Source organism: Arvicanthis niloticus, unplaced genomic scaffold (genome assembly GCF_011762505.2).
Source record: "Arvicanthis niloticus isolate mArvNil1 unplaced genomic scaffold, mArvNil1.pat.X pat_scaffold_1198_arrow_ctg1, whole genome shotgun sequence".
In the NCBI taxonomy this organism is placed as follows: domain Eukaryota; kingdom Metazoa; phylum Chordata; class Mammalia; order Rodentia; family Muridae; genus Arvicanthis; species Arvicanthis niloticus.
Genome location: NW_023045201.1, coordinates 1 through 26,642, shown reverse-complemented (window position 1 = coordinate 26,642; position 26,642 = coordinate 1). Strand labels below are relative to the sequence as shown.

At 45.9% G+C, this 26,642-nt stretch overlaps 1 protein-coding gene across 1 annotated transcript in view; it reads left to right on the top strand.

The window, feature by feature from the left end:
• LOC117701501 (glutamate receptor 1-like) overlaps positions 1–22,249 on the top strand; it is a gene marked incomplete at its 3' end in the record, with an annotated part of 28,692 nt that extends 6,443 nt beyond the window's left edge. Inside the window, exons 4-7 of the mRNA XM_034493156.1 lie at positions 7,643–7,747; positions 16,183–16,293; positions 17,225–17,431; positions 21,879–22,249. Of these exons, the coding sequence (XP_034349047.1) occupies positions 7,643–7,747; positions 16,183–16,293; positions 17,225–17,431; positions 21,879–22,249 (794 nt within the window). The remainder of the gene's footprint in view (positions 1–7,642; positions 7,748–16,182; positions 16,294–17,224; positions 17,432–21,878) is intronic.
• Between the last annotated feature and the right edge of the window lie 4,393 nt (positions 22,250–26,642).

Below are 26,642 nucleotides of genomic sequence, written 5' to 3'. Positions count from 1 at the left end.
AGGCTGTATTCTCAGCTTAGTGATTTATACCGGAAAAAAAAAAGAAAGCCATTGATTCCCATGCATAGCAAGGGGATTTGACATACAGGTGCAGGGATGCGGCCAGGGAGGTAGATGATAAGGTAAAATACTTATCACAAGAATATGAGGACCAGAGTTTGGATCTCCAGCACCCACATGAACGGTGGCAATGTGATTGCCTGCCTATAATTCCAGCATGCAGAAGGCAGAGGTGGGATCTCCACATGGGACTAGCTAGCAAGACTAGCTGAACTCATGAGTTCTGCGTTCATGTGAGAGGCTTTGCATCAGTATCAAAGATAGAGAGTAACAGAGGAAGAGATCAAGCCTCTGGCTTCTACACATAAATATACTAATATGCATATGTGCCCACTCACAGATCTGTACACACACACACACAGACACACACACACACACACACAGTCCAAAAACAAACTAAAAGAGAAAAGAAATGCTCAAGTTGACACTGAGCTGTGTGCAGCAGACCCTGGACTTGTCTCCTTCATTCATTTCTTATTCGTACACATTTCATGGCTCTGTTGCTCATCCTTCTGACATGACTTCTTTCTGTCTCAGCACCGCAGTCAGCAATTTTGTTTGCACTTGATCTGTGAGAGAACAGGAATAGAAAAGTGTGCCTAGCCCAATCGATTGGCTATGCAGCATGTGGGCTAGGACTGTAGGGTGAGACAGTGGTATAATGGGTGCATGTTTGACACTCCTGCTTTAGAAGGTTCTGGGGACTTGCCCTGTGCTTGAATACTCCTGAATGTCCTAGAAGTCTCTAGAAGTTTCTAGAAGTACCGCAAGCCCATGTTGTAAGCGCATCACCTCTGGTGGGAAGGCAAAGAGATGGTGAGAAGAAGGCTTCACTGAACCCAAAAGGAAGGACATAGTGTGGGCACAGAGGGGAGCCCACAACAGCAAGATAGTTTTATGTTGAAACCTTCAGAACCCCACCCACCTTCCCCAACCAATGGCATTCCCTGGGTGAGGCCAGCTCCACCATTAAGCCTACATTCAGCAGAAGGAATTGGGCTCCCAGGGAAGAAGAGAGACATGAACACAAAGTGTATATCCACACGTACATAGCACAGGCAATAGTCACAACCTGGAGAAAGAGTAGGAAAGTGCCTCCACAGCTGTTCTTCAGCCCTGAAAAAAAGCCCTGTGAGATGGAGAACATGCAGTCATGTCCTCTAGACTGAAGTGAGACAACAGGGCTTCCTGCCACAGTGGACATCACTAGGACCTCAGCCACATCTCTGCCCTCCCCTGTCTCTGTGCAGGGCAGCCCCCAAGTCACCAGGCAGTTACAACAGACACCAGGCAGGTTCTAGACTTATTAACAAAAAGGAAATAGCTGTTCCCAGCTTATTTAAAATGCTCTTCCTGACAGCAGTCGAGACAGATCTGTCTGCAGTGTGAGTCTGGCCTCAGACAGGACCAGGGACACGCCCTCAGTCCCACAACCTTCTAGCTCCTCTGCTTCTCCCATCTTAATGACATCCCTGAAAGCAGATTCTGACACCACCATGACAGGGATGAATCCCAGGAGGCAATGCAGAGTGACAGGCAGTGTTCTGAATGAGGGAGCAAGAAAGATGCCCCCGTGTCTCTCTAAACAACCTCAGAATATTCATCCAGCTCTTTGGTGGACCTCTTGTTTATGAAAAGGAGGAGGCCAGGAGGACAGCACCCAAGTCTCAGCTGGCCATACAAACGCTAAGACACAGCATTCAGAAGGCAGAGGCAGGAGGATTGCTAGTTTCTACTTAACATGAGCTATATAGGAAATGCCAAGAGGAAAAGAAAGTTCTAAGAGTGCATTCATTCCCTGTATGGTCTCACTCACATCTTTCTACTTGCCCTCTGCTTCTGCCCCAGCAGGATGGGAGAGAGTTGGTTGCCATGGTAAAGGCTGATAGCTTACTGTTTTGGAGCTGAAATACATGTGTGCCTGCCTTCCATGAGTAGTTCCCAAGCGCTGACTGTACACTCTAGGAAGAGAGAGGGACTAAACACTGGGGACAAGGAAAACAGTCTAATCTAGCCCACGAGAGACTTCTTCAGTCTCTCTGATGAACAGACAAACAAACAAGCAAACCAAAATGTTCTTTCCCTAAGACCATCTGTCCAAGACAGACTTCTTTTCAAATCTGTGTGAATCACCTAGAATCAAGAGTTACTGGCAAAAGAAACCTTGGAGATTACCGGCCCACTTTGGCCCTCACTTTATAAATGAGACAGTAGACAGAGTAACCTGTGATGAGTCCATGGTCACGCAAGAGCTTAACCACAGAGGCAGAGACAAACCCCTGCCCTGAGCCCTCCTTCCATGTATCAGGCCTGTCTGTGACCCAATAGATTCCTCTCTACAGTGGTGAGCTCTGGAGCCCTCACATTATCAAGATGATTGTCTAGCCATTTTGCTTCTAGATCCATTTCTTTAGATAGCCATACCACCAGAAGACATCTGACACCAGAGCCTAGGCAAACCCTAGTGGCATCCAGTCTTTGGAACCCAGGGATCTGCTCCATAGCTCCTCTGTCTGCAGCCTTTGGACTGCACAGTACAAAGGACCAACCCCATTTTGGCTCAGATGTTGCCATCTGGAGTCCAGTATGTGTCTAGTGACACATACAAAGGTTGTTCTGAAGCCCAGCAGAGGTGACCCAAAATAGTGGCCCAACCCAGTGCAGCACAGAGCTTTGGGCAATCTCTATGCACCCACATCCCTTTCTACTGAAATTCCCCAGCAAAGAGAAGCTGCCCCTGCCTGCCACCAGGAATGTTGTTTAGGATATTAATGACAACCTGAAAGCCCACAGTGCTCCAAAGAAGGGAACACCCTGTGCCTGCTTCTAACTAGGGGGTGGGGGGAAAGACACAAGTCGCAAGTCAAGTTCTTAATGTGTGGGAGGTCAGAGACCTTTAAGAATATGAAGAAGAAGAAAAATCTCTGGGCTCTTTTTCCCAGAAAAAGATGCATATGTTACTATTTCTAGTTCCGTATGACCAGGACTTGTGGAGATGTACATGCTCCTAGAAGCCAAACCCAAGCCATCAAATTCAGAAAACTGACTCTCCTTCACTTCTTATTTGGGTCATTGTCAAGTGTACACAAGTGAAGGCTGGATGGCACCTGGAATAGAGGGGGCAAGAGGAGTCCCTGCTTTTCAGTACTCAATGTCAAGGCTCAAAGGCCAGAAAACCTCATGGGCAGTAATAGGGAAATGCCCACTGAGGACGGGGCCACACAGTGAGTGAGCTCTTGGTCTTGTTGACGGCAGAATCAGAACCCACAGTCAGCATGTGGACATATGCAAAGCTTTCTGCCGGAATACAGCCGGGTTCATGCGACTCACCGTTCAACATGGAGTACTTGAGAGATGCTAGGAACGAAGCTGCATGAGAGAGCATTTGCACAGCCTGGCACGCATGAGGCCTTGGGTTCTATTCCAAACACACACATGATACCTACAGAAGACTAGAGTGGGAGCACAGGCACATGAGGGATGGCACACATGACCTTCGGGAGAATATTGATGGAAAGGGCGGGGTTCAAATCCTAGCCCCATTCAGCAGTGTCTGGACATTACTGAGTAATCACTCATTTTTCCTAGGACGAGTATCTGCTCAAGGGACTCAGAACTCTTTCTCTCTTTTTTTTTTTTCCCTTCTTCTCTCATATGTTACATCCCCACTGCAATTTCCCCTCCTCCACTTCTCTCAGTCTCTCTCCCCCCCCACTTCCCTCTCCTTCAAATCCACTCCTCCTCCATTTCCCTTCCGAAAAGGGCCAGCCTCCCAGGAACATCAACCAAATATGCCATATCAAGTTGCAATAAGACTGGGCACATTCCTTCATATTAAGGCTGGACGAGGCAACCCAGCGGGAGCAAAGGGATCCCAAAAGCAGGCAGAAGAGTCAGAGACGGTGCCCACTCCCACTATTAGGAGCATCACAAGAACACCAAGCAACACAACCATAGCGTATATAAAAAGAACTTAAGGCAGACCCGTACAGGCTCTCAGATTGTGGGCTCAGTCCCTGTGAGCCACTATGAACCTACATTTGTTGATTCTGTGGGTTTTCTTGTGGTGTCCTTGACCCCTCTGGCTCCTACAATCCTTCTCTGCTTCTTCCAAAGGATTCCCTGAGCTCTGCCTAATGTTTGGTTGTGTGAGTCTCTGCATCTGTTTCCATAAATTGCTGGGGGGAAGTCTCTCTGATGATTATGCTAGGCTCTGGTCTATTCTCCATTCCTGTTGGCCCGTTCTCCACAGTATACATGTGGTGTCTTCATCATCCTTCTCATCTGAGTAGTATCCACATATGAACACTCAGGGCCAACACAACGTTCTAGATATTACAGTTATTTGAGAAGAAAGCCTAGATACAGGTTCATTGAGGAGACTGCAGCCGTCCTTGGGTGCCAACAAAATGTGTCTGGAAATTCCCAAGAGGTTGTGGCAGCAGCAGGCAGGCATCACATACCACACTGTGCATGTCTGTGTGGCCACTACAGCCGAGTGTGGTAGTCTTATAGAGGGGCCACTCGATATCTGAGGTAAAGACACCAGCAAACATCAGGAACTTTGGATTTCAGGCCTGTCTCTGCTGCTTATTCTTGCCACCTACCACCAGAGTTCTGGCTTCCTCTGGGAAGGCAAATTATAAAATCTAAGCATCATGTGTCATGGGATTCCTGTGAATGCAGACAAGCTTCATACGTGCACGGTGCTTAGAACGTGGATAGGAATATTGGGGTCACCCTTAGTAATGATAATAGCTAGCATGTTGGGCATTTGTGAAGACACCTTTTTATCATAAAGTATCTTATTTACCCTTAAAATAAACTTAAGACATAATTAACTCAAGCAGATCCATCTAACACATGAGGAAACCGAGTCACATGAGATCCTGCAGTGTCTTCTTACCAATAGATTTATATTTGAGACCAGTGAAGAAAAGAGCAGGTGCCCATTTGAATTGTTAGTGATGATTTTTTTTCCTGTTTGGTTCAGCTAGTCTACCATCCAGTAATCCAAACATTTGCCTTAATGCTGTCTAAATAAGTTACTTAAACTGAAACCTGCCAACCAAGCTACCCACCTTGAACCTGAAGCACTGGAAGAGCTGAGCATGGGCCAGGATGGTGATATTAGTTACCTTTCTATTGCTGGGATAAAACAAAGCAACTTATAGAAAGACAGGGCTTATTTGGACTTAACTGGTCCAGAGGGATGAGTCTATCATGGTGGGGAGGCATGGCAACATACAATCCCGGGGATATACTTCCTCTAGCAGGGTTGTAGTAGCACCTAAATATCTACAAAAGGTGCCACCAACCTGAGACCAAGTATTCAAATACATAAGTCTATGGGGGACATTTTCCATTTAAACCACCACAATGACCAAGAAGAAGAAGGTGAAGTCACTGACTCCTTTCTAGTAGTCTTTGTAGATGGATCCAAGTTTTGTTTTCTTTCTGCAAAAGAAGGATGGTCTGGACTTTTGCAGAAGCGGTGATATTGCCAGCTTACAGATGAAAGAGCAGAGCTTGTATAATTCGCTCAGTGTTTTGGGCCTGTCATGGGCTCCCTACTGAGACTTCAAACCAGAAAGGGATGAAAGGGTCGGCTTCAGAACAGGTACACACACACACACACACACACACACACACACACACAGAGAGAGAGAGAGAGAGAGAGAGAGAGAGAGAGAGAGAGAGAGAGAGAGAGAGGAGGGGCTATCCTCTCTGACTTCTAGCTGAAAAATAAAACTCTGCATGACTTCTTCAAGCTATTGGAGGGGAAGAATACAAGCAGCCCTGGGCCAGATGCAGAACCTCTATTTGTAACAGCTACAGACTCACCTCACCAGTCATAGGCAGGAGGGATCTGAGGACACAGGGTCAGCATCAGAGTCTGTGACATCATTTCCTAGACTCATCTTCAGCTGGAGGGCTGCTCAGTTTCTACAGAGCAGCAGGCTTGGGTTCCCACATTGTCTACTAAACCTTTAATCCGAAATTTCAACTTGAAGGTACAAATCCATGCAAGTTCAGTCTAGCTCATTCAAAGAGAGAAAATTCCCATGCCGTAGATTTTTGGATCTGATAGAGATGACGTTTTAGCCATCTGAGATGTCTGTAAGGCCCTGCATGCTCTGGCTGGATATGAGGTCTGTGGGAGCGCTCTGTGTCTACTGCTTTTGTGCACTAGCTATGGCGTGTAAGGTAGACAGGGCAGGGACTCTGTAACCTGGAGACTGAAAAAGGTAAATCACTCAAGGTCATCTGGCTGTCAGTGGGGAAGCCAGAGATAAACCCAGCCTTCAGATTTTAGGTATTTCATTATCTGGACTCACAAAAGAATTAAAGAACCTTCTCTGGTCATATTCAAGGCATCCATCCTAAGGCTGGCTTCTAGTCTAGACTCCTCCCAATTTATCAGTGATGGCACCTCAGTCCCTCAGCTTCTCCTTCTTCAGTTGCTCATGAGCAGGCAGGATGTGATGACAGTGTTTAGCTAAGGATGATGGGAAGGTGTCCCATTAGCATGCCCTCTAACTTACTGCTAACGCTTGCCTGAAGCAGTAAGAGAGAATGGACCCAATTAGGTGAGGATATATTCTCTTGGGGTCTGAAGTTTTGCTTTTAAAAAAAACCCACTTGGCATGGTGGTCTGTGTCTGGGCTAGGTGTTTCCAGGCTTTTGGTGTGTTACTCAAGAAGAAAACCAAGGCTCACAGAGACTGTCAAGTAGCAAGAACATGTTACTCAAAGAAGAGTGTTAGCATAAGTTAGAAAGTTCACTGTCAGAATTGTCAGAGTGCCACATGAGTGAGGGTGCCCTGAGTCTTCCTTTTATGGGGTTCAAAGGTTCAGAGTTAGGTTACTAAGAGTGTAATTTTGGTGGTTTTCTACTTTGACTGACAGATTAATCTGTCTTAGCATGTCCCTTCTCTTAATGCATCTGATCTCAATCATTTATTTACACATCCAATCGTGCCTGGGCATAAGACGATAAATAGAAGAGACCACCTAAAAGTTCACTCTGAGATCACAGTTTGATGTTATATCCCAAAACCAGTCTAGACAAGATTGACCCATCTTCCTCGTTTCCAGGATGTGTTTTAAGGTGTATTTGAATAGGAATGGGACATTGTGAAGGGGTAACCTGTTTCCATGGCTTAAACCAGGTAATTGTGCAGTCTGATGAAGATGGAATCTTAGGTTGCCAACAGTTTGTTAGGTGTGTTGTTCAGAGAGTATAGGATGTAGCCATAGTCTAATCAAGCAGACTTCTAGGCTAGGCAGCTACTCTGAATGCTTGCCTGCCTCAGTGGCACACGCCTGTTATCCCATCACTTGAGAAGTAGAGGTGGGAGACTGGGGTAGGGTGGGGTGGGGGTGGGTGGGTTTAGAAGTTCAAGGTTGTCTTTGTCAGGTTCATATTGAGGCCAAAGCCAGATTGAGCTATTTGAGATACCACTTCTGAAAACCAAAACACACACACACATACACACACCAAAAACAAAACCTACGGGGACAAACGTGAAATGCAACTTGAGTTTGTGGCTTCACTGTTCAGCATTCGCCTCTGTTTTCAGGTGCGCTTCGAAGGTTTGACAGGAAATGTGCAGTTTAACGAGAAAGGGCGCCGGACCAATTATACCCTCCACGTGATCGAAATGAAGCATGATGGAATCCGCAAGGTAAGGGCCATCTTAACTGACGTGACTGAGTGGAAGCGCAGGCCACTAACGAGGGTCCTGGACACCTGCCTGATCTACACCTTTGAAGAGACTGAGGAAATGCCAATTCTAAACTCTTCTAGTCTCAGCAATGCTATTTGTCACCTTGGATTTGGAGAAAGTCAGGTCCCTTCTCTGAGAATTGACTCCCTCTCTGTAAAATGGGAACTCAACTCCAAGATTTTTTTTTCTGAGACTGTTTGAGAGTCATGGGATAGGAAAACACTCTGAGCAGACAGAGGGAGAGTCCTGCATATTCCCTTTGCCTGTGACCCAAACATTTGAGTGGCTGAGGCTGGAGGATTATTGTAAGTCTGAGACTAGTCAAGGATATAGGGTGAAATTTGGTCTCAATTTTTTGTAAGGGCCTGAAAATATAAAGTAATAGATACGTCCACAGTACCAGTTATATTCCTGGGGGTTCTGGAGAATTCTAGAATGCTATTGATGAAGTTAACTACCTTCTGATTGTCCACACCTACTCACAGTCATGCTTTCTTCTCAACAGAAGTCAGAGTGAAAAACACACATGCCTGTTTATTATGCAATATTACTATTCATATTGGACCTTTTTAAGAACTGTAGATCTTTCAGTCTTAAACTCTAAGACCCAGTGTGATTGGGTCACTCTCAAGCTCTCCACCTTTGACCTTTGACATGTCCTTCATGCCACGCCCAACAATTTTGTTTATTTCAGTTCTGTGAATACACATGTTCCTTTCCGTCCAGGGCTCTTCACATACCTAGGGAGGATGGGGTCTCCACACTGCTGCTGTCTTTTGCTTGGTCCATACCTTCTCAACCTTCAGCATTTAGATCAAAGGGTGTTTCTTGGAGACAGCATCCGGTTGCTTTCATTCTGTCTCTCACAGGGCAGCCTGTGTCCCCTGCCCTGGGGCATCCTCACATCTGCTTCCTTGTGGTAAAGCCAACAAGGAGGCACTGTTGAAGGTTTTGAAGCTGGTGGAGGGCTGTGGATCTTAGGGATCCTGGGACCAAAGCTTGAGTTCTCCATTTACTCATCTGGGACCTGAAGAAATCTTCCAAGTTCTCTGAGCCTTAGACAGAGCTCACAATGATACCGCTGACTGTGTGGGCTCATTGAGACGATTCAAGCATCTCAGGTGTTTGAAAGCTCTAAATGCCGGCCCTGGCACCTAGAAAGCTGGCACCTCAGACATAGCACCCTCTGTGTCTCTGAGGCTGTGTTACACATCCTCGCCCTGGCCATATAGATCATTGAAATTTAATTTTTAATGAATTAAAATCTAAAAATTATCACGTGCTGCACAACCACATGCGGCTCCTGAATGTTGGGCCTCACAGTGCACACACAGAGCATTGCTGCCATTGCAGAAAACTCTAGATATCTCTGAGGATACAGCATCCTTGGCTCCTTAAAGCCCAGACTCTCTGTATCACAGTAAAGCCCACCTCTACTTTCTAGTCTGGCTCAGCTCATCAGGGCTGTGAGATTTTCTATTGTTGCCTTAATAGATTATTACTAACCATGACTTCAAACCACAAAAATATTTCACCTTATGATTCCACACATGGATGGATTAAATAGTCAAGGTGCTGGCAGGGCCATATTCCTCTCTGGGGGCATCTTCTCATTTGCCAGTTTTTAATTAGAGGCTGCCCAATGCCTGTAGCACCATCTCTCCACAGGCTCAGAAACATTGTGTCTCTCTGTTCCACTGACAGAGCTGAGGAAGTCTCCACTTTAAAGGGTTTATTAACTAGATGGGCCCCACACAGATGGTCCAGGCACCTCTCTCCATCTCAGCTGTGAGTCCTTTCACTATGTAACAGGTCATGCTCAAACTCAATGTATGCAGTAGGGACATCTTGTGTGGGGATTATTACTCTGCTTATCACAAGAATCTGGTTTTGTCAGCTTGATCCTTCTAATTACTGCTGCTAGAAGAAGAACTTACTTCTGCTCAAGTATTTAACTATCTTAACTGTCCTCAACTTCCACATCTCTGAAATGGGAACACATACATTTATACCTAGATTAGCTCAGGGGTGTGTCCCGTAGTTGTGGAACATTTCAGATGCACACACTGTCATCTAGGCAGTCTGATGTGACTTCCTCAGCTCTGTCAGGGCGTGTGTGTGTGTGTGTGTGTGTGTGTGTGTGTGTGTGTATCTAGCCTGTCTTTCTTTCTCCATGGGTAAATTGAGACAGAGACACCCAGTAGGCTGCCCAAGGTCTCAGTGAACAATAGCTAAAAAGACACCTTGTTAAGAGCCCCTGACTCCCCAGCCCCTGTTTATCTGCAGCTGCTGTCAAGCTTGAAAGGATCAAATTGACACAATCAGGACAGTGCTGGGGGACAAGGGCAAACCAGGAGAATCCTGCCACTCCTGGAAGGGACAACAGACTCATGACCTCCTCCTCCAACCATAGTGCTGTCAGACCCTGCGGAGAGCCGGACTGCGGCTCTCGACTTACAGAGATGCACGGATGCTGTAGGTGGTTTGTAAAAGGCCAGAGTAGCCAAGGTGGCTGTCCTTAGATACACAATAAGCGACCACGAACCTGGGCTGACCTCACAATCCTCATAGTGAGTACTGTTACCACTTGCCAGTGGAAAGGGTTTGCTACCTGTACAATGCATACAAGCTATGCCCTTACAGCATTAAAATATGGAGATTGTGCCTTGTCTGGTAGCACAAGACCTATGAACCCAGCACTAGCGAATGTGAGGCAGGGGGATCAGAAGAAGTTCAAGATCAGCAGGGGCTACATAACAAGAGACTAGGGAGGCTGCTGAGGAGGATTGTCCTCTCCCCAGGTAATGGGACCCTTCCGATCAAAGCCAGAATCCTGTCTACCCTTAGCAGTACATCGAAAATATGGGTAGTATAAGAAGTAGATATAAGAATCGGACGTATGTTTAGTTATCATCCAGCTGTGTATCATCCATCTGGCGGTTGCTTAGCCTATCTAGGTCTGCATCTTGAATTAAGAGAGATTTGGCTGAATAACCTCTATTTCTCTGAGCTCTGGCATTGGAAGGACCTTAAAAGATTCCATGTGGTAGCATCTTTTACCATCTTTTATCTTCTCCATCATACTGTCCATCTCCAGACTAGACTATGGTTTACTATAAAAGTGGAGCTGGGGACCTTCCTCATTCCATAAGCTGCCTTTGGTGTGACCTCACCAGTGATTGCAGGACCTTTGCTGTGACTCTGACCCTTCCCATAACTCTGTCTTCTCTAGACCTTGGCTTCATCAAGAACTTCCCAGAGTAAGCAGCTCCCTGTAGGAATGAGCAGACATTATCATAAACACTGCCTGGAGACCTACTCAAAAAATGCGGATTCCTGCAGCAAGGAGACAAGCCAATACCAGAGATGAGTTCAGAGCCTTCTCCCCAGACAATTGGGTTTCCGTACTGAGTGGGAAAGAGCTGGGGCTTTAAGAATAGGCAGAGCAGTGGTACTCTGTGCTAGCCATGTGACCTTGAACAAGTCACCAGACCTTCCTGAACCTCAGTTGCATTATCTCTGATGCAAGGGAGGAGGTATGCCTGTAATCCCAGGGCTTGGAAGGCTGAGCCAAGAAGATCATTGTCAGTTCAAGGGTAGCCTTGCTGTGTAATGAGACCCTGACTTAAAAAGAAGGAAGGGAGGGAGGGGAGGGGAAGGAGGGGAGGGATGAAGAGAGAGAAGGAAAGAAGAAAGTTACCTCGAAGGACTGAATGAGACTATACTTAACCCTTCCAAAGTACAAGGTTAAGGAAAGCAGCCTCTGGCATGCATGGGCATTCAGCCCACCTCCTCTCACTCGTGTTTTAAACCCCTCTCTATCTGCCACAGAAACTTCATACCAGTTCTGTATGCACTACACAGGCACATACAGCACTAACAGAGCAGCCTTCAAACCTGCAAGCAAGTGGCTGTGCCTGATTTTTTAATCACCAAGCTATTTTCAAACTTACTTTCCAGTGACTAAATCCTTTCTTAGAATGTGGTCTTAAACATTCTTTGTCTACAGGGATCTGCCTTTCAGAAAATCAATTCCTCTGAATCTCTGCCTCCAAGACTTTTACTCAATCCGACTCCAAGCAAATTAACACCTAAGCTTTTTGAAAGTGACCTTGTGATGGTTACAGGGGCATCACAAGGCCTTACCTGCCCTGTGTAACAAAAGCTTTCTCTTCCTGGTTCAGGGTTTCTGGGAAACTTCAATTCTACCTGTATCCAGCTGACTAGGGACCAGCAAGCACTCTAGGCATCCTGGTGTAGTTTAACATCCCACTGAGATGCTAAGCTTTCATCCATCAAGCTTAAAGTTTCAGAGAACAGATTTGGTCCTGGCTCTAGTGATGTTCAATCTTAAGAAGTCCCATTTATATGTATGACCTCGGGGTGGGCTTAGTGATCCTCCCCTGAATGAAATATCTTGTCACGTTGAGATAGGATCACATAGTCTCTTAGTGGCCACCCACAGGAGCGTTACAGAGCCTTGTATTACAGACTGTATTTCTTCAGGAGACCAGCAGTGGAGACTCAATCTTCTTTGTTCATTGATTGTGTGGCAGGCTGCTTCAGTGCTTATTGATGGCATTTGACATTTGCCCCTTTCAACTTGATTTGAGTCCCCCTTCCCTGGCCTGAGTTGGTTACTCTGTTCTAACCTTGCACATCACTGGGCAGGAAAGACCACAGTGACCAAAATACCTTCTGGTATCTCCATTATTTTCTCATTCTGGGAGAAAGCAAAGCTTTCAACTCTATATGCCCCCCTGAAAGTTTTAAGTCCTTGGCATCCAACTTTTCACATACAAACTAATGTTAGCGTAAGAGCCAATCTCAATACAGCTATTCTTTCATCTTCATTGGCCAACCCAGGGCCCTTGTCACCTTCCTTGCCCTACCCAGCAGCTTCCTCCCTGCCATGGATCCCATTAAGTGTGTACGATCCTACCTCATTACAATGACCACATTTCCACCCTCAGAGATAGGGAGTCTGTTTCAAATACACAATAAATCATACTGCTTAGAACTCTTCACTGTGGCTTCTTACCTCCAGGAAAATACAGTACACTGCCCTGACCTCAGCCTATGGAGCCTTGGGCATCTATACTTGCTCTTGTCTCTGGCTTATTGCTTTGCCTTCTCGTAGGCATTGTCCTCTTCCTTGGCTGTTCCTTTGTCTATCCCTCTACCAAGAATCTCTATGCCATATTCTGAGATAAAGTCACAATAAGGTTATCAATTTCAGCCTTTTAAATGTGCTAGCTTGTCTAAATGCTGTGGGGACAATGCGCTGAAACCTAGCTCTTTATTGCGTGGGAAGTCAATCTCTTGTTTAGTGGATGACAAGTTGTCATTGTTTGCTTGCTTATGTGATCTGCCTCATGAGAATGTTACAGCAAGCTATGACAAACTAGTTTGGGAGAAGTTTTTTAAGTTGAGGTTAGTTGGTTGAAACCATAGATGCGATTCATCCCTAGGGCTTAGGCTAAGGGTTGGGGTGAAGAAGGCGTCACTGTCCACTAGAGCCTTTCTTGCTGTCAGAATCTGGTAAACAGATGGGGAAGAAAGAAAACTGGTAAAGCTGCTGGAAACTCAGGAAAGATCAGTCTGGAAAAGAGGCACATCCCTCAGTTCCTCCTAAAGGGATGCTGAACAGGCTGGGAAAAGACAGCCACTTCCTGCTAGCTCTACTGGATGAAGGGCAAGCAAGATGGCTTGGTGGTCAGCTAGCCATCTCTGCCACAATAGGCAACTGGATATGACAACCCTCATTTGGGGAAGTCGGGAGCTGTGGCTTCAAAGGCAATCCTGGGGCACCCCATGTACAAATTCAACCTGATGGCTGCAGGCCAGATCAATCGAACCCACAGTTCTGTGATCACCTGCTCTTTAAGCCTCATCCACTTAAGAATATCTTCTCTGTCATCTGGACTCATTTCCGACGTTCAAAGAATCTTTAGAGGCAGATGGAAAATAGGAGATCAAAAATGATAAGTGGCCCCAGGAGAAGACTTCTCCCTGTCAGAATTTTTTTTTTAAATCCTCTCCTGAACAGTGGGCCCCAATCTTTACCAAACTCCTTACTCTGATTTACTTTCAACAAGAATCAAAGCCCCTGCACCTCCTCAGTAGAGAATCAAAGTCTCATATGGTAATCCAGCCCACTGCCCAAAGGAAGGGACATAAGCGCTTGTGTAAAAAGTCTTTTCAGACACTTTTGCCAGCTTCCTATGCATCCAGTTGTGGAGTCAGATATCCACATGAGTCTACTGGCTCATAGGCGGTGTGAACATGAACCTATGCATCCAAATGTCTCTACCAAACCTGGCAAGATCATGTCTTCTTTTCCCACAAGTCAGCTAGGCTCACTTAGAGCTAAGGAGATAGCCCAATCAAAAGAGTGCCTGTCACGAAAGCATGAATTCGATCCCTGGCACCTATGGAAAAACGATACAGTTCCAGCATGGACCTGGAATTTTTGCAACAGGGAAAGTCTTCCAGCTCTTGCCCCCACACAGTTATCCTGTGGCCCAAGGGAGGTTACCTCTCCACATCACAGTGTCTTCATACTTATTATGGGAGTGAAACCTGGCAAATGTCATGGAGTTTCAATGAGGATGAAAGGAATTAAAACATAAAAAGCATTTAGAAGGACTAGAAAAGCATTCACTAGCAGTAAACTGATTCCAGCTCACAGTCAGAATAGCTGCTGCAGGAAGGGATGAATGAGCAGTGTCCCAGATCTAGAGCAGGCACTGCCCAGCTGCACCACCTCAGGAAGTAAACAGATGAGATGGCAGAAAACTCACTGAGCCAAAGCAAGAACATATGTGTATAGCTGCCATTGTAAACAGCTGAAGATCACACACACACACACACACACACACACACACAAATCAAAGTCCAAGGAAGGGAGAGCATGAACCAACCTTGTGGACTGTGACTCAGTTTGTATGCTGAGCTCTGGTTGTAGAGAAAGCTGCTCACTTTCTACCTCCTGCCTGTGAACTAAGAGCTTTCCATCCTTTTCTCTTAGTATCTACAGCAGAATGACAGACATAGATGCCTAGAGAGAGGGGGAATGGAGATGAGAAGGGAGAAAAAAAGAAAGGGAAAGGGAGAAGAATAGAGAATGAAACACAGAGAGAGGGAGAGAGAGGAAGAGATGAGAAAGGAGGGAGGGGGAGAAAAGAAAGAGGAAGGATGAAGCAGGAGAGGGAGAAAGAAGAAGAGGAGGGGATGGTGAAGAGGAATGAAAGAGAGGAAGGAGAGGAGAGCAAGAGAGAGAGATATAGACAGTCTAAATGTGTGTGTGCGCACATGCTATACACATGTGTGCATGTCTGCACATATGTGTGTGCATGTGTTAGCTAGGTCATTCTGTTTTCCCAAACCTTTCATGAGTCCCTGTTGCCTTAAGAACAGTCCCTACTGCTTAGCCTGGTTTTGAAACACTCTGGTACTTAGACCCATGCACCCATATCTCTCCTAGGTGAGTCCTCACTGCTACCCATTGAACTTGCATATATTGGCAGGCTTTTGCCTCCACAACAGGGCTACCACCCTCCATGATCTAGGAGGTTTGAGCTGAGCCTATCCATCATCTCCTGTAGCCCTTTCCTCAGACAGCATCCCACTCCAGCCTTGTGCTTCTCTGATGTCCTCTGCTCGCTCACTCACTCACTCACTCACTCACTCACTCACTCAGCATGTTCTGGACTGTGTGTCTGTGTGGTTCATGTCTTCTCAAATGATGTCCCCAGGGACAACACTCCCTCTTGTACATCTTTGTATCCCTCCACCTTGCTGTACACCACTAAGTGTTTTAGCTGAGAACCTTGCACATAATTGGGATTCAATTACTTTCCTGAAAGACACTGGGAAAAGTACTGCTAACCTGTCAATATTTACAAATCAATTTTGTTTACCTTTGAACATGACTCAGTATTGCAACAATCAAGAAAGCTGACAGTAAGTGGAGGATGGTACTATTTTCCATGAATTAAATCGAGATGTCGGTACTCTAAAAATGAGGGCAGCATTTATTTAATCAGGTGGCTCAAAAAAAAAGTTCAGGTAAATAAAGGGTTAATCTGCAGGGAAGGCATGGATTGGTTGTGAAAACAGCTGCAGCCAATTAAATCCCACAACCCTCATTTTCCCTGTTCTCTACAGTTTAAATAAAGAGTTAGGTTTCTGTCCTTTCAGAAGGGCAGTCTCTGGGCTTAGCCACCACTATGAGGGATGGAGAGGGAACCTGGTATGTATCTCATCCATTGATATGTCTGCTTACAGCACCCTGAACTCTGGTACTGAGTTCTGAACCAATCACTGTGTGTCACCACAGCCAGCACCAAGATCCCTCCTCAGATTGTGTTTTGCCTTCTTCTCATTAACAGATTGGTTACTGGAATGAAGATGATAAGTTTGTCCCCGCAGCCACCGACGCTCAGGCTGGAGGGGACAACTCAAGCGTCCAGAATAGAACCTACATTGTCACTACTATCCTCGTGAGTATACTTCATCAGGTTTACCTGGAGTTCAATCTGGACCCACCCAAGCACATCCCACTTTAGTGTGAAATGCTATGAATGGAAAACTGTGAAGCTAGTCACAGCCATGGGTGCGTGCTTGTCAGCTCAGCACTCAGAAGGCCAAGGAGGAGGGTAGAGCTCCAGGCCAGCATCTGCTATGTAGTGAGACTGTCTCATAAAACAATGACAATAATAGTAATAACAACAACAACACAGAGACTGGAGAAAGGCATGCCTTGTAGATAAGCAGTTCTGAGTTTTCACTCAGCATCTCTGAGATTCACCCTGCATCCTTGGATAAGCTACATCTGATCTTCTAAGCCACTTTTGCCGTATATGAAACCCAAAGGTGACCCTAGGTTGTTCTAGTTTCTATGTGCCTCATTCAGTAGAAGTCACACTCTGTTGAGAGATATCTTTAAAACTATACACACACACATACATACATACATACATACATACATACATACATACATACATACACTGGGACCTGAGTTCAATTCCTAGGACCATGTGGTGCCTTACAACTGTCTATACTCTAGTTCCAGGGGCTCTAACATCCTCTTCTGACCTCCTCTGGCACAAGGCACACAGGTAGCATACAGACATGCATGCAAGGAAAACACCCATACACATAGAATACTTTTTAAAAATTACAAAAATAGCATAATTTGGAGAACTGCATTGCATGTGTATGATACAAATTTTTACTTTAGCAGCATTTATTTTCTTTTTCCCTAGAAGTTTATAATGGGCTAAGTAACAGAAATTCAGGGAACTTATTTAACATCAAGAGATACTCCCCAGTGTTTACCAATATTAGAAGCATACTCCTCTGCCAGGTCAAAGTCCTCCCTACTCACAGGTGCACCCACAGGCCACACCCTCTGTCCTGTTTCCCCACCAGGAAGATCCTTACGTGATGCTTAAGAAGAATGCCAACCAGTTTGAGGGCAATGACCGTTATGAGGGCTACTGCGTGGAGCTGGCTGCGGAGATCGCCAAGCATGTGGGCTACTCCTACCGACTTGAGATCGTCAGCGACGGCAAATACGGAGCCCGGGATCCCGACACAAAGGCCTGGAATGGCATGGTGGGAGAGCTGGTCTACGGAGTAAGTGTCTGGGGCAGGAGGAGGAGGTTATCATGAAGGACAGAGGAGGGAACCAGACAGGAAATCATTTCATAGCTGGATGGCTCTGTGCATAAATTGACTCCCAAAATGACTAGTGTTGCTGCTCTATTATCTTAAGACATGGGGATCCAAGTTCCTGGTCCTAATTCACTCTACCTGGCTCAGTGTCTGTCAATCCTGTTGACCATTGTCCAGCACAGGTGACAGGACAGATAGCTCCAGGATCGGCTCCCTTGGGACCGATAACAAAGCTCACATTAATTTGCTAAGAGTCATTTGTGTCCCTCTCAGTCCTTAGTCATTGGGACTACTTGCACCTGCATCCAAGCTCAGTGTCAAGGTGCTCCTCTTTCCTGTAATTTCTGCCCTGTAGCTTTCCCCACCTTCCCCCCCTCCATCTTTGTTCCCTTGAGCCTCCGCTGCCGTCTTCCATCTCTAACTCCTTCTCCAGAACACTTTTCCAAGGCCTCTTGGTGTCCCCCTCCTAACAGTTGGGACTGCCGTTCAAACTGCCCTGGGTTTCCATCCTAGAAGTTAGCCTCTGCTTCTTTGTGGCTCACTCTGCTGAGAATTCTGCTCATTTGTGTGGTAGGGGTAGGCCCAAGTCATCTGTGTCGTATGACACACTCAGGGAAATCCCCCTAGGCAACTACTGCAAGACACACCGGTAAATTGAAGCAGTCTTGAGCAGGCACTGAATGGCCAGTGTTGTTTTCAGAGTCCAGGGATTTGTGACAAGCCAAGGTTCCCAGACCCTGCACACTTCCTAGGGTAAAGAGACTGCTCAAGAGTATAGGATTCTCAGGGAGATTTCTAGCCCTCCTGACTATGTGGGTCTTGGAAAACAGTTATTGAAATAGAGACAGAGAGATGGGCAGCTGGAAGTTTCTAGAGGACAAATGACAAAAACGGTACACACAAATAAATAAGGTGAGGTCAAGAAAATACTGGGCTGGCTTCTTCAAGTAGGATTGGCCAGAGAAGTTTGAGTCGCAAATGACAAGACAAGTGTGGGGTTGATTCAGTCAGCACCGGGAGGCGATGATGGCTCTTACTTAGAACGACAAAAAGAAAGAGGGACAGAGGCTATGGCTCAGTTGGTAGAGTTCCTGTCAAGCATACATGAGGTCCTGCGTTCAATGCACAGCACTACGTCTTCTGGGCATGATGGAACACACCTGTAATCCCAGCATTCCAGAGGTGGATACGGAAAGGTTCTTCCTTGATGAGTTTGAGGCCAGCCTGGGCTAGAGACGTTGTCTTAGAGAAAATAAGAAAATGGCAAAAAGTAGTTTCCATAATGTTTAAGAAAGGGGTCATGGAAGCTTTCTTCAAAAGTCATGGATATGCCAGCTGTGTCTCTGAACAGCATGGAAGTCATACTGAGCCTCAGGTTGGTACACAGTTGACCGTCTGGAGGCAGTGATCATTTTAGAGACTTGTGTGTTTGCATCCTCATGTTAGGGAATGAGGAGTCATGGCAGCCATGCAGGGTATGCCTGACAATGGAAAGAAAGGCAGCATCAAGAAAGTATTCTGAAGCAAAGTGGCTTTCCAGGCTAAGTTTGGAAATGCTCCCCACATCTCCCTTCCATCTTCCCTTGATGCCCCTCACTTTGGAAACTACATCATTGAAACAAAGACCTGGATGGGTAGTGCTACACAGTCATGCTGCATCTGGAGGCTGGTTTCCATGGGAACTTCCTTCCAGCTCTTAAGGTCATTGCCATGGCAATTGCTGTGAACTTTTCACCTTCTCCAACATTCATCTTCGCCTTCACCTCCTATTACATAGTTCTTTGTCAAAAAGCCCCTGTCCTGGACAGAGCAGGGTGTGACCAGCCCAAGGGCACAACCCTATTGCCAGCAGACAGTAGAGTGTCAGGCTCATCCACTCTTCAGAGACTTGGAGTCACCTCTGTGCTTCTTGTTCAGCCTAAAACCTTATGTCCTATTTACTAGACCTCTCCTTCTATCGGTGAAAACTGATTCCCAGGAAAAACATGAGCACAAAGCTATTTATCTTTATTGTGAGTTCAGCTTGCCCATTTTATTCCCCTGAAAAAGAAAAAGGATGCTAGGGAAATAACAACTGCAAACCACCCATGAGGGGGAGAAAAAACTCACTCACAGGACTCCCAGCTTCCCACTTTGTAAAAGTGGCTACTAGGAATGTCTCTTCTCTCCCTGTTTCTTGACCGCAGCAGTAACTACTTCATACTCTCCTGGTGCCTCGTGCCATGCTAAATACTACACTCATCTTTTTTCACATCGTCATCTCAGCCATATTAGGTAGCTAAGACCATTTCTGCACTTTATAGAAGAGATCACAGAGGTGCTAAGGGCTTGCTTAGCTCATTTGTTGAAAGATGTGTAGTCAATAACAGTGCTCATAACCCAAAGTTCTGTCTTGTCCATCACTGGGACATCTGCTTTTGTGGGCATCATTCCATTGAAACTCTGGACTGTGCTGCTGAGAAAAACTGAGAGAAGAGCCAGAGGTGGGTGCTCTCAGGGAGAGAAGCAGGGCTGTGGCTCCTGGAAGTGCCTTTGAGCCTTATTCATGGATATCTTCTTGTCTGTCCATGTCCAGAGCAGAAAGAAAGTAATACCTGCAGATAGTCTACTGGGCTTGAGTTCCAATGATTCTCTGAGCTGCATAGCTCCTGTAAGCCACTTGACTCCTCCAGGGGTCAGCTCCCTAAAAAAAGGTGGAGACGATTTGCTGCATGCCTGTGGTGGGAGTGTTTGCTCCACAGAGTCCAGGTCTAAGTTTGTCTCAACCAGAATCCCTTATGTTTCTTTCTCCTTTCTGCTATATCCAAGCTGTCTGGTGTGTCCTAGCGCTGCCCTAGGGCACATAAGCATGCCTGGCACTCCTCCCTGCTTACCAACAGACTAGGGTTAATATTCAAACACTGAATACTTGTGTAGCTTTTAGCAATCTTCCTGGAAAGAAAATTCACAACTGCCTTGATTTTCTCACTCTCAGGCTCTTTCTCACATGGTTCCTTCCTCCTAGAATACTACTACCCAGCAGAGCAATATGTAACATTCTCCCTTTTTACAATGTCACATTGACTTGTCACCTCTCCTATGCCGCACTCCCTAAGCTCCCAGTGCGATGGACCCCTCCCCCTCCTCCTGCAGTGTCCTGCCTACCTTGTATACTTGATAACTGTGTCCTGTGTATATGTGTGCATATGCAATATAATAATCTCTTCTGCTAGCTTGATGGTGGAGGGGTCAAAGCTTACCTCCAGCTTCTAGCCTAGAGCTTACACATCATTGTCCCATAAATGTTTATCAGGTTCAATTTGCCATCACCATCTCATTAGCCAGGATAATCTTGGTTGTAGGTAAAAGAAATCCAATGCAAACTGGCTTAAGCAAACAAAAGAACTGCCATGTGTTCTTGGAGATAGAGGAATGTATTGATAGGTTTTCAGGGAGTCCAGCATAAGCCCTGAATTGAGGAACCCAAATGGCAGCCTCTGGGATCATCCTTCCTGCATCTTAGCTCTGGCTCCAGTTCTTAGGACTAACTCTCATAGAGCCACATGGGTTTCAGGCATTCCTGAGTCTCAGGACCAGATCTGGAGCAGGGTGTGCTGAGTAAGCACTTGTAGGTCCTATCTTCTTTCCAGTGTAATCAGGTTGGAAAACCTACATTCAACCTGAAGGGTTGGGAGCAGGGCTGGAGAGGTTCTCAGAACACAAGAAAGAAGGCTGGCCACTGGATAAGCAGAAGCAGCAGCTTCTTTCTTACAGAATGGGGAAGGTATCTCTATCAAGAAGAGCTGTCAAATAATGGACTGAACTCCTCTGACAAATATCAAGCTGTTGTCTGTGACTCAGAAATACTTCACAGTGTCAGAACAATTAGTCTTACAGGGCTCTATACCGTTTACACATCCTTAAGGTAAAAGAAAAATTCTTCACAGAAAAGATAGAAACAGAAGCTGGGAAGAGGCCTCAGTCTATAAAGCACATGCTAACCAACCATGGGGACCTGAGTGTGGATCCCTACCCATATAAAAAGCTTAGTACTATAGTGCATGCCTGTAATCTCAGCACTGGGGAGGGGAGACAAAGACAGAGGGTGGCAGGGCTCAACTGGCCAGCCGGTCTAGCCAATCCAGGTTTAGATAGGGGCCCTGTCTTCCAAAACAAGGTAGAAACATATACAGTGAAGACAGCTGATATCAACCTCTGGCCTACCTTAAAACATGCACACCAATTCATGTGCAGAGACAGATAGACAGACAGACAGACAGACAGACAGACAGACAGACAGACAGACATAGAGAGACAGAGATAGAGATAAAGAGATAGAGGAGACAGAGACACACACAGAGGGGAGGAACAGAAACAAGAAAAAGAGCTGCTGAGTCCAACTGAACCTTATTTGATTTTATCCTTTCAGAGAGCAGATGTGGCAGTGGCTCCTTTGACCATAACCTTGGTCCGGGAGGAAGTCATCGACTTCTCAAAGCCATTCATGAGTTTGGGAATCTCCATTATGATTAAGAAGCCACAGAAGTCCAAGCCAGGTGTCTTCTCCTTTCTTGACCCTTTGGCCTATGAGATCTGGATGTGTATAGTGTTTGCCTACATTGGAGTGAGCGTCGTCCTCTTCCTGGTCAGCCGGTTCAGCCCCTATGAATGGCACAGTGAAGAGTTTGAAGAGGGACGAGACCAGACAACCAGTGACCAGTCAAATGAGTTTGGCATATTCAACAGCCTGTGGTTCTCCCTGGGGGCCTTCATGCAGCAAGGATGTGACATTTCCCCCAGGTCAGTCAACTCTTCACAACTCCTTTACTTAATGCTATAATGGTCTTGGATGAAAAAATATTGGAATTTCAAGGGTTAAGAATTGGGGGTTGGGAAATGGCCCACTTGGTAAAGTACTTATTGTACAAAAGAGGATCTAAGTTTGATCCCCAGAACCCATGAAAAAAATCTGGTCATGATGCTATCTGCTTGTAATCCCAGGACTTAGGGCACAGAGATGGAGGGTCTATGTTGGAGGGCTTGTTGACTGGCCCTGCCTAGATCAATGAGTCCCCTGTCCCCATGAGAGACCCTGACCCAGAAATCAAGGTTGGTGGTTTCTGAGGAATGGTACTGATGCTGACCTCTATACTCTGTATACATGGCACACACACACACACACACACACACACACACACACACACACACACGCTATGAGAATTCTTCTCAGATTTCATTGTGCCTGTGTTTCTCCTAAAATTTTGGTCAACTGTTCTTTGCATGTTGTAGGTATGTCTGGGTGTTTTTAGGTTGGGCCAGCCATCTGCTGCCTTGGTAATACACTGTCAAGATGCATAGACATCATTGTGAATGATATTCTGTAGATTTAAAGTACAGAAGAAGAATGGAGGATAGTATAATACAACCAACATTTACTGAGCATCTACCATTGGCATAACAGAGAGACACCCTCTAACTAGATGCTCATAGCAATAGAGCAGAAATCCATGATCCTCTTTTCACAACGCTGCCAGGGCCATTCTGCCCTGATGCCAGAATGGTTCCTTCATGATAAAGCACTGGATCCAGCACATGGCCCCTCTGCGAGGCCTCCACCAGGCAGGCCCTGATTTCCTCTTCTCAATAGGGAAAGGCTTTTCTTTTCCTGGTTCTGGTTTTTGAAAAGGTTTTTGAAAACTCTATACAGCAGAACTATATATTTCCTCTGGTTCATATGCACGGAAGCCCAGTGGCCCCGCTGTGTTGTGTATTGGACTTGTTCACACAATTTATTTTAGGAAAAGTTACTTTTGAAGCCAAGGGGAAGTAGATAAAGGAAAGGGAAGAAAGAGACAATTTGAAAACTATCAGCTGTGAGCAATGCCCAGGTCCATTGACATCTTATGTTAATGTGTAGTGTTCCTTTGGTCACATTCTATAATATTTATGTTACAACCCTCTCAAGCTGACCTGGTGAGGAAGGCAGTCTGGCTCTGTGTTCTCTTCCTTTGGTCAATGTCTGTGAACTCTCTCTTTCCAATGGGCACTTCCTTGTAGATGACCACATCTCAAAACCAGGCAAAGTAGCATAGCTTGGACTTTGGCTCCCATGTGTCTATTGACGTCCAAGTGCATAAATCCACCCCTTATGGAAGTATTTAAACACATTATTTACCCCCATTTACAATTTGCATTTGATGTGAATGAGGACCAATGCTCCTAATGGTGGAGGAGTAATGCCTTCCTAACCAGCCTCCCCCAGGCCTTAATTTGTCTGCCTTATAATTTGGAAAACCTCATGGTTCACTGTTTTAATCTTGTTTTTCTTTAAATAAGAAGACAGTTGGAGGGGGTAGGGTGACGTGGGAGAGAAGGTGCGAGACTGGATACTCAGCCAATACTGCCAAACACAAGGCGAAGACAGAGGAAACCAAGCAGGGGAAGGGCTTGCTTAGAGATAAATCCAGCCACGGGGTAAACAGTGGGAAGAGATAGCTCTGAATGTGTCAGTGTAAGTACAAACATGTGAGCGTGCACACAGTGTGAGCTTGCCCTGCTGGTACTTCCTCTAAGAGCAAACACCTGCCTCTCACCACAGCCCTGTGGTTTGCCTTCCAGTGTTTTCACATCTTTCTGGGTCTCATGTGCCTACTTCACAAACTGAATACTCTGTCAGACACAGCTTTGTTTATCCTGTATAAGTTTGGCAATGGTTGTCGGAAACGGAATAGCAGTCACCTATACATTCGCCAGCTCACCACAGCCCCTTGTGATCTCTTTTACCCGTGACTTTTGCAGCCCCTGAGTGTCTATGATCTATGGACCACAATATTTTGCACTCTTGTGGTTTCTGAGGGCCCCACTTAAGTGTCTTAGGAACCAACACCATGGTGAGGAGTAACCTCAAAGCCATCCTCCTCTTCAGCTTCAGTGTCTCTGCTTCTTGTGGGTGGCATGGAAACCATGGCTTCTCCATTGAGTGAAAGGATTACAGTGCTAGGTCTGCAGCCTACAGCTAGCATGATATTCGTGGATTTTAGACATTGGACTTTGGGTACTGTGATGGTTTGTCTATGCTTGCCCAGGAGTGGCACTGTTAGAGGGTGTGGCCCTGTTGGAGTAGATGTGGCCTTGTTGGAGTAGGTGTGTTACTGTGGCACTAAGACCGTGATCTTAGCTACCTGAAAGTTAGTATTCTGCTAGCAGCCTTCAGATGTAGATGTAGAACTCTCAGCTCCTCCTGCATCATGCCTGCCTGGATGCTGTCACGCCCTGGCTTGATGATAATGGACTGAACTTCTGAACCTGTAAACCAGCTCCAATTAAATGTTTGTCCTTATAAGAGTTGCCTTGTCATGGTGTCTGCTCACAGAGTAAAACCCTAACTAAGACAGGTACTATGCGCTGCTGCTCATGTTACCTTGCCCTCTTAGAGAAGTCCAGAGAAAAGGCAGGAATACAGACAGGCAGTAGTTTACTGCAGAGACACAGCATCTGGATTCTGAGACTCCTCCCCACAGGAGCTGAGAGGGAAGATGTGTGAGTGGATGATACCATCTGATCCCCACAGGAATGCACTACCACTATAAGGAGTTGTGTCCTACTCAGTGGTCTTTCCCTTCTCAAGGCTGCTTCAGCTGATCACAGAGTTTAACAACCTCACTGGGAGTCAAAGTATGCATTAGAATGCTTCTCATAAATACAAATGTGCGCATGTCATCTTACTTTGGCCCAGATACAAAGGTAAGGGTGCTGCAACAGTGACAGAAGCCAAGCAGACAATGGTGGGAGATGAGAAGTTGCTGTTTCCTGGTACTCTGGTGTGCCTCTGGCAAACGCAAAGCTGGGTGGAACCTTGAAGGTTCATAGTTGTTCCTACTGTTAGACATTTTGCCAGATTAGCTTGGTCTGTCCACTGTTCCTCCTCTGTTCCCAGTTCTCCCCTTTCCCCCATTCCATCCACTCCACCAGTTTTCTTCAGAAAAAGGCGGGTCTCCCATGAATATCAACCAAACATGGCATATGAATCAAACATGCAGTAAGAACAGGCACCATCTTTCATATTAAGGCTGGACAAAGCAACCCAGGAGGAGAAAAAGGGTCCCAGAAGCAGTCAGTAGAGTCAGCGACAGCCCCAACTCCCACTGTTAGGAGTCCCACAAGAATGTTAAGCTACACAGCCATAGCATACATGCAGAGGAACTAAGTCAGACCCACATAGGCTCCCTGATTGTCAGTTCAGTCTCTAGGAGCTCCTGTGAGAGCAGTTTAGTTGGTTCTGTGGGTTTTCTTGTGACAACCTTGACCCCTCTAGCTCCTACAATCCTTCACTCCCTCTTACACACGATGTCCCAAGCTCCATCAAGTGTGTGGTTACCATCCACTGCCCTTATTGAAAGAATGTGTCCTAGCCTCTCACTAACTCAGGATGTGGAGAGCTAGAACCCATTGAATTGCATGTACTCGTGTTATATACAGCTAGTTATTTTATGCTGAGAAGCAGCTCAGTTAGAACACCTACTTATGAGCGTGGGTCCCTTGGTTCCACCCCCAGCATCATTTAAACCACCACACTAGTGCCTGTCTACAATCCCAGCACTTTGGAGGAAGAGATAGGATTCAAAATCCAGAGACATCTCTACCACATTTTGAATCTAAAGGCAGCCTGGGCTGCATGAAAACTTGTCTTAAAAAAAAAAAAAAAAAGACATGAGATCCTGACACACAAGCCCTCAAAATTGTATCTTTATAATAACTTAAAAGTAATTGATGTCCAATAACCGAAACCAAACTAACTATGGCCCAGTAGAGATCTCCATAAATCAGAGAAATACAGATCCAGATCACAGTAATGTGAGCAGACATGTGTTTCACTTTCTCCACTCAAGAAACCAGGGAATCAACCAGGACCAGCCCTTCTGCCTTTCTCTTCACCTGGGTATCTTGTTGTTGTTCACATGCTGGCAACTCTCATATACTGCATCCACCAAGAGGCAGGGACAGGGGTCCTGTTCTCAGCCACATGTGTATCCTCAGATCAGGAAGACAAAAGATTAGGAAGATCATACCCACCCACAGTAGCCCTGTAGGTTCTTACAAAGTCAAGAGAGGATAGGGACAAGAGTTGAGGCTTCGTGGTTGCCAGAGTAAAAGCAGGGCATGGTTGGGGGAGCCATCTTGTAGGACTGGTCAT